Source organism: Lissotriton vulgaris, chromosome 2_1 (assembly GCF_964263255.1).
Source record: "Lissotriton vulgaris chromosome 2_1, aLisVul1.2, whole genome shotgun sequence".
Lineage (NCBI taxonomy): Eukaryota > Metazoa > Chordata > Amphibia > Caudata > Salamandridae > Lissotriton > Lissotriton vulgaris.
Window position 1 is genome coordinate 1316718574 of NC_141687.1, and position 12509 is coordinate 1316731082.

The following is a 12509-nucleotide window of genomic DNA, read 5'->3' on the forward strand; positions in this document are numbered from 1 at the left end:
CTCTTAGAACCTCTGACTGTGCTCTTAGACCCGAGGCTTGTCAGAGCCTCTAGCGGCAGGCGCTCTCCATGATCTCCTCCATGGGATTTGGAGACGGTTCTTGGAAGTCTCTCCTCTCCAGTTCCACCTGTTTCTCTTCTCTAGTCAGCCACTATCTTCCTTGGTAAGAGACGTCATCTCGAAACTTCTTTTGAGCATTTCTTCAGCGAGGCAGTAAGGGACAACCACAGCATTCGTTTTCTTCTCTAATGTAATCCAGGTTTTATTTTTGTGGCCTCAGGCACTGTTTCCCCCCTAATTGTCATTTTTGGAGTCACACCTCGCCAATATTTCAAGTTCGACATCAGAAAAAGTTTCCTTCATTCCCCTTTCTCCGTCCTTCTTCTGGGAGTCCTGGCTTGCCATGATGGTTCTGGAATCACCTGCTGGCACTACTTGTGCCCCCTCCTCCAGTGCTTGCTGTCGCAGCTCTGCTGCTCAACAATGTGCTCCAAGGCTTCTACTTCCTGGTTATGACATCATGAATAACTTCCAAGGCGACATTCAGAACTTGCAATGGCAAAACATATGGGTTTGAGATTACAATATGTATTCGTTGTTTTTTGGTTATTTGGGAATGACAAAACCAAGGACAGCTTACATTGGGCCCCTACTTTTATATTTATCGAAAAATCTGGGGGAAAAGTGTGGTTAACCCCTGCAATGTTTTTCTTAGGGTCACCTTTACATTTCTAACGTTAATTATTTCCCTATACCTAAAAATGGATCTCCTGATCAGTTTATCTATTTGGGTGAATAGTCTGAAAAAGTGAACAAGATTGTGCAGCTTGTCTATTGTCATGCCTTTTACATCTGTAAACAGAGATTAAAAATGGACATTCTAGGAAATGTACCACTAGACTTGGCTCTATTGATCCATATTGTTCATGTGTGTATCTACTTTATATCAGATTTAAGGACCCTGAGTTAATGGGAAGACAATACCATTTTTTAAAGCACATATAATTAAAAAACATATAATTAACGTGGTCTTTCAGCATACAACTAACTAACCGCGTTGAAAGAAAAAAAGAGGGCAAGTAAGAGGAAATAACCGCCCCTGCTTCACTAAGTTTATGCTATTGTTTAAAAATCAATGCAACGTTTTGGTTGAAATGTTCACCATCAGGCTGGTGCAGCTGAGCGAGGCACACATCCGACATCTGAGCACAGTGACAACCCGTGTCAGCATGTCACTAGCCAGAACCTTGCATGCGTGACTAAAGATGCTTGCTAGAATGCTGACAGTACGTCATAAGAGGATGAAGTGTAAAAAAGATCTCAGGGAGGGTAGAGAGAGCCTACATATAGAACTCTTTATGTTCCACATATTTAACTACAGTGCACATTCTCGCCCTGGCCCCACTTAGAAAAACCAAAACAAATGTACCCACTGCTGCAGGCCTTCAAATAACACCCCTCAGAGCCCCAGATAAAGCTCAGTGATGTTGCCTAACTTGGTAAAGCAAATTACTTTAAAACCCTTGAAACAGTGAGAGTTCTTGCCAAATAATTTATGGAGCTCGATTACTTCCCAGGTTCAAATATAAATCTTGCGTTTTCTCCTCTTTCTTCTTAGTGCCACTTACCGGATCAAGGCCTTGGGTCCAGCAAACTAGGTGGAAGCATTCCACCATAACTTCCGACAGCAGTCCCTTAAGAAACTGAAAGAGAGAATGAAAAATACTAAGTATAGTGGAGTCTGCCTTTAATAACACTTTGTTGTGCTGCTCATGTTTGCAAGAAACATTGGAGTGTAACAACGACACTGCAGCCTAGTATCTCGATAAATGCTCCAGAGAAAAACTGGTCCAGGGGAAAACTGCCTGCTGCTCAAATGTCTTCCCAAATAGTATTCCTTGTGTTTTTTTAAACAGCACTTGTTACTAAAGTGATCACAGGCAGCTGCTGCACACAAAACAATCCAATTGGGCTGCAGGATGAGGTGGGCTGTTCATAGCAGGTGACCAGCCCTGTGTGTGTGCTCCAGTGACCTGCAGAATAATATTCAATAGGCGGGACATCCTGTGACTCCCAGCTTCTGGAGATTTCGTGATGCAACATGACAGCACTTAGGATGCACTGCAAAATTAGTGAGTGATCATAAAAAGATTGTGCACAATTTACAACCACGTTTTGTGACCAGTCTTTAAGTACATCAGGGTCTTAGGTGACTAAACTGTACCTGAAAGAGGCATTGGAATTGTAGTAGAGAGAAATGCTAGAAGCACATTGTACTCGACTATAGAGACATTAAAGGCAAACACAAATCAGAAGAATGCTGAATGTTATATTTAACCATTATTATTTGGACTGCACTTTAACTGATGGCCATTTGCCTGATTAAATGTGCACATCCAGTTTAAAGCCATGCACTTCAGTGCTAGGGCTAGTGTCCAATACCTTGCTCTCCCAGTGACTTTGTTTTTAGATTATTTCCATTTTTATTTTGTATTTTTAGTCATACTTGTGAGTTCAAACTATGAGCTTCATTCACAAATGTACCAGAGCACTGTAACTGTCTGCAAAAGATTCACAAGAGGATTCCTGGCAATTGTACATCGATTTACCAATATGGATTTCTCTGCCATGAGCACTGATACATCTGCAGTTGTAAATCCCAGAGATGGGGTGAGAATGGGTGTTAAAAGACGTGATTTGTCTGAATGTTTCTGAATGCCCACAAACATATAGGTTTGTGGGGATGCAAATAATGACACCCAGCCCGTTCACAAAGGGCCGGACTGGGAACCGAAACTGGCCTTGGCAAAAAGTTCACCGGCTCGGGTGGAGGGGAGGAGAGATGAGGGAGGGCGGGTTCTAGTAGAAAGCTTTGTGTCACTTTTGTTGCAGGGGGCCAATATTGCAACAATGCTGCAAAACCGTCCTCAGTAACAAAAACAGCCCACCGGGGGTCTAAACCTAGCCCCCACCCTGGAGGCCTACCTGGGAAATGCCCTTTGCCCTCTAATGCCAGTCCAGCCCTGCGTGCACACCTGGGTAATTGATGGAATCTTACTTCTGCCAACGGCTGGCATCACTCCCCTTCCAGGATGGGAAGGTGAATGAATCACTTAGATATCTCCATGGGGAGTACAGGAAGGGCTTTCTCCATGTGGAAAATGTCATCCCTAAGGAAACAAAATAAAATAAAATTGTGCTAGAACAGGTGACTCCATTCCCTCTGTGCATATATCTCAGCTATGCATATTTCTGCACGGAGGAATGGGAGACGGTTGTATGTCGGAACACCGGAGGCATTTACCATGTCTGCCTTAACAAACTGGTCCCAACAATGAATGTGTCATACCATGCATTGCTTTACCACGCAAGTCATTACAATGACTTGCTTTAGGGAAAGCGCTGGACTTGGAATAGTATAATTTACCATTCCACATTCAGTCTGTGCAACAGTAGGGCAAGTGTTGGACTTCAAGCCCAACATCAGTCCAACAATGACTTGTGTGATAAATGGATGCATTGTAAAGACGCATTCATGATGCAGCCACGTTTTTAAGGCACAACATGGTTTGAGCCGCAATGTAAAGGCTTTTTCTGATAGGAGACCTTGAAAGAGGACATGAAATTACTAGTAATGCACCTGAGCCTGACACATCTTGGCAGGTGAACTGCTGTGAATGTTTACAGATTCCCAAATGTATTAAATATACATCCTTAAGCAGTACTTGAAGAGTGCATGTTTACTACTTTCTTCATGATTAGGATCCTATGTGTTCAGATACCTTAATTCAAAACCAATAGCTTATTTTTCTGGTGTTAATATGAATAATATTTTCCTGTGATGTGAAACTAAAGCAAATGTCTATGGCTATTCTGCACCTGCCTGCTAAGAAGCATGCATAGTGTGTATTAGAATTATATGCAATGATGATTTTTTGCTAATTTAACATTTTACTGCAGGCATAAGGCCATCATATTTAGAAGGGCGCCTGTTTTTTTGTGTGGTAAATTCTAGCAACAAACAAATAAACATTTCACCAGCTTGACAAGGTCAGGCCTATAGGATTTGCCAATTATTTTGGGTCCTGAAGGTATATTTGTCTTCCATTCCCCAAACATTGTTATTGTAGATGGCTGTTGCTGATGCCATTGTATATGTGCCACAGAGGGAATGTATATATGTCAAAGCCTGGTAGAGCAAGAGTGAAAATGCCTCAATGCTTCAGTGAGCCAGTCATCTGCAAAATCCTTACATTTCAAAGCAAATCAGAAATTTCAGCCTAGGTTTGTAGAGTCTTTCCAAGTAGAGAAAGCATTAATCTAGTACCAGGTAAATTAAGTTTCCCCTCATCCTGAAAATACAGATCATTATTCATCTCTATAATTATGCATCAAAAGAATGTACATGACTCAGTGAAATACCAAATGCCCACACAAGTCTACTCTTTCCTAGAGGACAAACTACAAACTATTGTGGATTCTTTATTATTTAGAGGAACATCTTATAGTATGCTAGGAGTATGACCCAAAGAGCAGGACATGGGACCATGCACTTCACAGGCTGTATTATACTTAGGGGCCGATTACGATGTTTTTGGAAAGGTTCCGAATGGGATTCGGCATCTCTGAATCCGATTCGGAACCCGTGTTTCTGACCGAATTGTACACATTTCCCAATGACCGATTATGATGCCCGGAAACCGTTCGGGATGTCCGATTCGGTTCTAAAAGGCATTCAGACAGGCCGAGTCTTTCGAGCCGATTCGTACAGTTCTATGGACACGGTTTCCGAGCGAGCCATTACAGTGACCAATTCGGAGAGCCATTCCGATTCGATCTGCTCAACATGAAACTGCTGGAGGAATCTGTCTTTGGGGGTCCGTTGCAGGCCCCCTTCACACACAGGCATCAGGTCGGTGCACGTGGGGGCACCCAAGGGACCACTCCTTACAAACATGCAATATGTAGCAGGCACCATGGGGTGCCCGCCACAGAGTGCAAGGTTTTCCCCAACCACAGTTTTTCTCAATGGGAGTCTGTGTTCTCGTTCGGAACACAGGCTCCCACTGAAGTCAATGCGAGTCCGACCGAATGATGTTGGGAAGCATCTTAATTGGTCAGTCGGACTCGCACATTCCGATTCTGTTGAAACAATTCACGAACCGATGCAGTTGGAACAGTTTCCGAACGACATCTTAATTAGCTCCTTAGTGTACAGTACACAGAAACAGAGGGAAATGAATGGGGGGAGAATGTGTAAGGGATGAAGATGAGAGAAGAGAGGGATGAAAATAGGGAGGCGAGAAGGAAAGACAAGAAAAATTAGGAACTTGGAAACCCATAAGTAGGTGTATAGCTATCACTAGTGCGGCAGGGGCAGTGACACCAAAATCCAGGTGAATTATATGCCCACTTCCTATCAGTATTTTAATATCAATCCGGGGGCCAGGTTTGCTTGTTTGCATTAGGACCCATGACACTCAGGCTGTGTTTGTGCAGTCCAAGTATTAGGCGGGTACATTGGCAGAGGTCAAAAATCTATGCCGGTCTCTCGAGTGGTTCGCTGAAGGCTAAAAGTAACCATAAATGATTAATTTGCAGTACAGCTTGCAAGGCCAGTAGAGAGAGTGATGTCGTACATTTTCTTTCCGCTTTACACCATAACCAGCAGTAATCATTATCCAAATCAAACCTCAGTCGAAATCTAACCTCCTCAGAGGAACTTACCGAAAGATATACACTTGTAAACAGCAGGGCAGCTACCCTGTCACTGACCAGCAAAGGTGTAACCTAAAAATAACAAAAGAAAGAAAAAAAGATACGTAGTTAGAACTTGGTTGACAGTACTCAAACTAAAAAAGAAGCAACCGAGGAAGCATGTAGAAACTGGGAAGTAATAGTTTCCATTACTACAAACCTATGACCTTTAGAAACACAAAAGAACACTTTAGAGAGCACCTAAAACAAGCTATTTGTGCTTTGCTATTTTATGCAAACCTCTCTAGGATGTGCAAAAAGGACAGAGGAGACGATAGTAGAACTCAAATTCCATGCTATGTATCCTCTCACAGTTTATAGTTTGACCCACTGCACCAGACTGCAACCTGTGGTAAGTATGTGCCCTAATGGGACTGTGGAATCATTGAACTGTTGTGGATCAGGGAAACTCATCTTTATAGATATTGGGTACTAGGATGTGGGATGCTATTGATGTCAAATTGATAGCTCAAAATGAATGACACTTCCAGGAAAGAATAGCATTTAGCTTCATGAACAAATTACTTATGTTCAGCAGATAGTCTATCTAACCACAAATGTTTCACATTGTGTTTTCTCACCATGTGAATGTCCCCAGACACTAGATTGCTTTCTGCATCACTTTCTGTAACTGCTTCTGTGCTATTGCTGGATGCTGTGACTTCTTCCTGGCTCCGGACATGACGACACAGAGCCATATAAAGGTGCAACCCCTCAGCACTGACATCAGTATATACAGTGACAATATCTGCACCCTCCAATGACAAACATTACTGACAAATTACAGGTAGTGACACTGGCATGCACTAGCTTGAAACCTTAATATTTTGTTTAATGTCCACTCTAGAGAATGGAGAGGAGGGAATGTGGTGAGGAATTTGCTGTTAGATAACTACCAGAAAAAGCATTCCACAAAGGTAAGTAACTTGTTCTTCTAATGGATATCTCTAAGCACTATTTCGGAACTTGTGAATTAAAGCAAAGGCAATGCCTCTCAAGGAGGTGGATCTGAAGAGCGGACGTTACACTAGAAGTTCTGCTGGAGTGAATTTGCAAATTGACCCTCCTTGAGATAAGATATTGTAGTGCCTTGTAATGGTATGAACAGATGCCCTCTTTTCAGATTGTAAACACAACAACACCCCAAGCCAAGTCTCCTTCAGGCCAGCAACCCCCCTCCCACCCCCAGTCTAATGTCACCATAGCCATGGCATGGTTAATGGTGACACTGTCAGCATTGGTAAATGGATAAGTCTTTCCAGTCATGTATTGCTCTGGGGAAACCAGTGTATCTCTCACCATGGTGACACTGGCACCATGTATCCCTCAGGGCTTCTATCTTAGTCCAATTTACTAAGTGGTACTGCTGGTAGTTCTTTTAATTAGGGTGCCAGACTGCCAAAGTGGCTAACCTTCCCTCCCCTTCAGAAACTAAAACAGCCTTGGTGTGAACCCTGATTTGCTCTTGGCACACTTTAGATCCCATCTGGAGATTTGCCACACCAGTAGAAACTGGAGGAGAACTAAGGGCTAGTTTTGTGGGACAGGCATGATCTACAGTTTGGAATCCCTACTTGTTACAGTGGAAACGCTAGGCCTTACTTACCAGGATCAAAAATGTCCCCTTGTACTCACCAGTGGGCTGGGAAAAATTCTTGGGCCCACCCCCCTGATCAGGATTTTGAGGGTCTTTCGAAGACTCTTGTGTTTTATCTTTTAAGTTTCTCATCCTCTTTCCCCTGCGGGAGCTATGCAACCCCTTTCTTTTGGTCACCCCCAGTGGTTGTCTTCGTCACCCTTGTTTTGACCGAGTGGTCTGCCTTCTTTCCCAATTCTTGGGTAGAAATTGAACCTAGGTCTATCAGACGCAGATGCAACTTCTCATTGATGCAGTTACTTAAAATGTGTTCCTTCTTAAACAAAGTATAAAGTCCTTCATAATCCCACACTTTACTTCCAGTCAACCAGCCACCTAGTGTTTTACTGTGTAGTATGAAATTCCACCCAAGACTCACTCTGAGATTTCTGAATTTAATTCTGTACTCCTCAGTAGTGAGTCCAAATCCCTCAATCAGGGTGCCATTCATGAGTTCTTAAGACCCTGCTTCTGCCGCAGGAAGGGTCAAGAAGAGTCTGTCTCTGGACTTACCAGAGAACAGTTCCGAAAGTAGTGCCCCCCAGTGAGCCTTCCTCACATGTCTGGCCTAACAATCCCTCTCAAATGCTGTGAACCACTTGGTGATATCATCACCATCCTCAAATGTAGGGAATATCCCTTTGGGGATTTTAGGTTCATATGATCTTTCTTTTTCTTGATTTCTTTTAAATTGCTGCCACCATTGATGGTTCCTAGGCCCATCTCTGCTCCTTATAGCTAGGAGCCTAGTCTCCAGGCCTGGTCTCTTGATCAACCTTGCTAAAAGGTTGTCCTCCTCAGTGAAGTTGTTGTCAGTGTCTGGTACAGAGTTAGCTTTACCTCTGTAGTCTCTAGACCCTGTACTCCTTGAATTTGGAGGATAGGACACCAAGGTACCATCCTCCCTAAGTAGTTGAGGTAGGTGGTTTAAGACCTCACCATCCTCACTACTTTCCCCATTCTCCTGAAGGTCCTCAGTGGGGTGGTCCCTTGCATATCCTGCCAGGAACTCCTGGAGCTGTATTCTGGTAGGGTTGGACCCAGTTCCTATTTGTTAGGTTTACAGAAAAGCCCTAACTCTGGAATAAGGGGCGAGGACGAACTCCTCAGCCATCTTTCCTGGGGTACTCATTGTTTTCTAAACTGGGGATTCTTTTTAGAAGACCTACAACAATTCCAAGTACCCCCCCCCCCCTAACCTCAGTGACTTTTAAGTTTCTAAACAAATTTACTGCAGGGACTTACCACAAGGCCCTAACAAGACTTTTCGAAATTTGGAAAATAGTCAGTTCAATAAATTAGATGTTTTATTTTTGGATTCTTGTCGTGATCAGAGGCTAAGTTAGTCCAATACATGCAAGACTTTACATCCCACCGCTGATCCACCAATGTAGGAATATGGCTCTGTATAAACTAGACCAAAGTAAGGTTTACTGTGTACACAGTCCAGGCAGTCACCAGAGGTATCGCAGAGGTTAAATTAGAAAAGTACTAATAGCTCCTTTTGTGGTAGTGTGGGCGAGCAGGTAGGCTAATCCAGAGGGTGTGTTAAGCATTTATTGTATTCACTCACTCAAGGCTGATGGCACACACTCAGAGACTGAATCCAGACCAATTATGTAAGTATAAAAATGTATACTTGTATTTTATTTTGTAGGGCCAAGTGGGACTTGGCACTGGTAAATAAGAACACTTTCAAATGCAAAGCTGTACACTGAACTGCAATTGTGGATCGGATTGGAATCGTTTACAGATTAGTATTACTTTTGAAACAGTTTCAAATGCAGTGAGATTACTTTTGATTACTTTTTGGATTACTTTTCAGTTACTTTTATGTCTTGAGGTGATATGCCGTGATATCACACACTGTCTGATGTAGTTTGCAAGTATATACAACTACTCTTAACTTAAAGCACAGTTACTTTCTTTTCATACAAAAGTTCAACTCAACATTTCTAGGAACAAAACATCACAACATTCGTTCCTATGGAGTAAAGAAGGTTATCGGTTTGCAGGTAAGTAAACGACCTGCAAGAGTTGTTTTTGGGAGTTAGAACCGAGGTTCCCCAAGGTTCGGGTAGGCCTTTAAATTGCACCACCAGCAGCACTAGGGTGGCCGGGTACAGAGTGCAGGGCCCCAATGTTAGCTAATGGGGCTAAGGGGGCATTCGGTCAGGGACCGCTTACGAGCAGGCCACTTCCCTGTGGGAGCAGAGGTCCTGAGGTAGGTATCAGCACTGCAGGGCCCACACTCAGCCCAGGAACTGCACCACCAGCGGCACAGGGGTGGCCAGGTGCAGAGTGCCAAGCAGCCATCGGGGGCCCTGCGGAACTCCAAAGGAGATCACTGGTTCGGCAAAGATGCTGCAGGCTCATGCAAGGAGGCTTCCTGAAGGTGAACACCGGCTAGAGAGGTAAGTTGGGATCTTGGGGGATACCTAGACATCGTTGTTTGGGCCACCCAATGCCCTGGGGAATTGTTGCAGGGGTGTCTTTTGGCATCTGGTTCTTCTTACCAGTTCAGTTCGCAGCTGGGGGGACCTTTCAGGTTGAGGCTGATGGTGTTTGCTTGAAGCTTGAGGAAGGTCAGGGATCACCAGATCCCAAGTGAGGATCGCTAAGGAGACCTCGTCGTTGTGTTAGAGCACTTGGTCCGGGGGCGTAGGGTCCCGAGTTGTGCAAAATCATGAAGCCGCCTGGATCCGGATTCTGTGGTTGACTCTTCTTTGAGCAAATCCGGTGCTCATGTGAGACAGATTCTTAAAGATAGTTGCAGGGTAGGTCCTCCAGGCTCTGGGGGGCTACTGGCTGCTAGACATGGCGGGCTTTCACTGTAGTCAGGTCGGAGTCGGGACAGGCCGGTAGGACAGCACAACTTTTCAGTCCTTCTTCTTTCATCCTTGAATCTGAGAAGGCAAGATTCAGGGTCACCCCTAAATACTAAATTTAGGGGCGTTAAAGGGGTGTGCGGTTGGGATCCATAGGTCCCTTCCATGGGGAGGGTGTACCATCTATTATGCCACCATCCAGTGGAAGGGGAGCATGAGCCTCTTCCTTATTGGCCTGGTCCCCTCGTCTTCAAGATGGAGGGGACTGAGATGTGTGCTTCACCTTGCCTCCCCCAGCTGAAGGTTGGGTTGGCAAAGGTGGGCATACTGCTCATCCTAGCTTTGTTTTTCTATTTATTCTCCTGCCCAAAGTGGGGGCAGAACCGTCGGGAGCCAGTTGCTGTGGGCGGCAAAAGGCAGGGACAGCTTGCAAAGGCGGCAGACCTTAGAAGCTTCCCCTTCATGGGCCCAACCCATCCTGGAGGAGGAGACATGACACCTCTGCCCAGGATGGGCTTTGTTTCTGGACCCAGAGAGCGGAGACCTTCTACCCAGGGGTCCAGAAACCTCTTTGGTGGTGGCAAATGATGGGCAGCCATTCAGGAACCACACTAACGCTGGTCGTTTTAAAAGGGGCATCTTTAAGATGCCCTCTGTATGCATTTTACATTAAATCCCACACTGGCATCAGTGTGAGTTTAATGTGCTGAGTTGTTTGCTACCAAACTTGTCAGTTTTTAGTAAAGCCATTATGGAGCTGTGGTGTTCATATTGACCAACTCTCAGACCAGATACTTTTTATGGTTTACTACACTTACAATCTCTAAGAATGGACTTAGACAATGTAGGGGTAAAGAGCTCACGCCACTAAACCCTCAGCTGGTGGATAGTGCACCATGCTAGAGGGGTGACTTACTTAGGCCCCAGAGAGTGGGTTGCACACATGGCACACAGCGATCTGTGCCATGTTGACTCTTCCGCTTTCTCTGCACCAAAATACGCAGCCTGCAATGGCAGTGTGTGGGTATATTAAAGTACAAGGCCTCTAAAGTTTGGCACAAAGGGTGCTGCAGCCCTTAGAGGCCCTCCCTGGTCACAGTGCCCTTGGTACCCATGGTACCGTTGACAAGGGGCTTGCCTGTGATCAAAGATGTGCCAATTGCAGGTACAAAGGTGCAGCTTTAAGAAAGAACACAGGCCCTGGGAACTTGGTTGGCAGGGACCCAGGGCACATCAAGTCAAGTTGTATCAGATGGCAGGAAAAAAGTGGGGGGTAACCATACAAAAAGGGGCACATTCCTTCACGCCCCTCTGGTAAGCCTAAGCTGCTCAACCATACTACAACAAACAGAACAATTGGGATTATTAAAGTAAGCCCCTGTAAATCAATACGGGTCATCTGGACTTTTTGCATGGTGTACCATTTCCAAATTGGTATAGTGCATAGAAATCCAGCTTCCTACATTAAATTAACTGTGAGAATTGATATTCTTGCTGGAGAGGTTTGATTTTTGTCTAATTGAAGCGTTGACTCATCACCAAGAAGGAGGGTAATCCTGAGGCAAAGGACAACATTTAACATGCAGATCACAGATATGTATTTCATGCAGATAGCACAGTGTGCTAATTAATTCTTTATAGAGGCCCTTTTATTACCTGCATACATTACAATCCCTCTAATATATCACAGTAACCAACATCAAATAGCTGAATGCAAGTTTCAATGCATTTGCTTAGAAACACATTGTTTTTCCCCTCAATCTTTTTTTTCTGAAGTTGCTAAAAACGGGGCCTTTGTGTAGTAATAATTTGTTATTCGAGCAGATAACCCCAGCCCCTGCATTACATTTTAAATTCTGACTCTGTAATACTCCGGGCCAAGCACTCTTAACCCTTTCGATGCTGATGACGAGCTCAGCTCGTCATGATGCACGGTTGAGCTGTGCTGATGACGAGCTGACCTCTTCATGACACCAGCAAAATGGCAATTTCCAGCACAGGACGGGAAAACTGCCAGCAGCCAAGGTGTTAAAATTCAATGCCTCCCAATATGGATGACATGCAACTCACCCACCCTGTAGCCACCTTTTCCTATACACTGATTTACACACTTGTACGAGTCATTGCCTTTGATTAATGAGTGTGTGTGTGTAAAGTGCTCTGACACCCTATATTGGGAGGAGGAGCACTATAAAGAAAATCAATAAATATGAGATAGTGGCTATGAAGAGATGAGTGGCAGCCCAGGTGGGTCGTAGTGAGGAAATCCATGGAAAAGACAGTAACTG

General features: G+C 44.3%; 1 protein-coding gene across 1 annotated transcript in view; it reads right to left on the reverse strand.

The window, feature by feature from the left end:
• The window catches only part of LOC147732555 (uncharacterized), a 237069-nt gene that overhangs the window by 180916 nt on the left and 43644 nt on the right, over nt 1-12509 (reverse strand). Inside the window, exons 3-4 of the mRNA XM_086954281.1 lie at nt 5728-5790; nt 1629-1703 (exon numbers count right to left, since the gene is read on the reverse strand). Coding sequence (XP_086810407.1) covers nt 1629-1703; nt 5728-5790 — 138 coding nt within the window. The remainder of the gene's footprint in view (nt 1-1628; nt 1704-5727; nt 5791-12509) is intronic.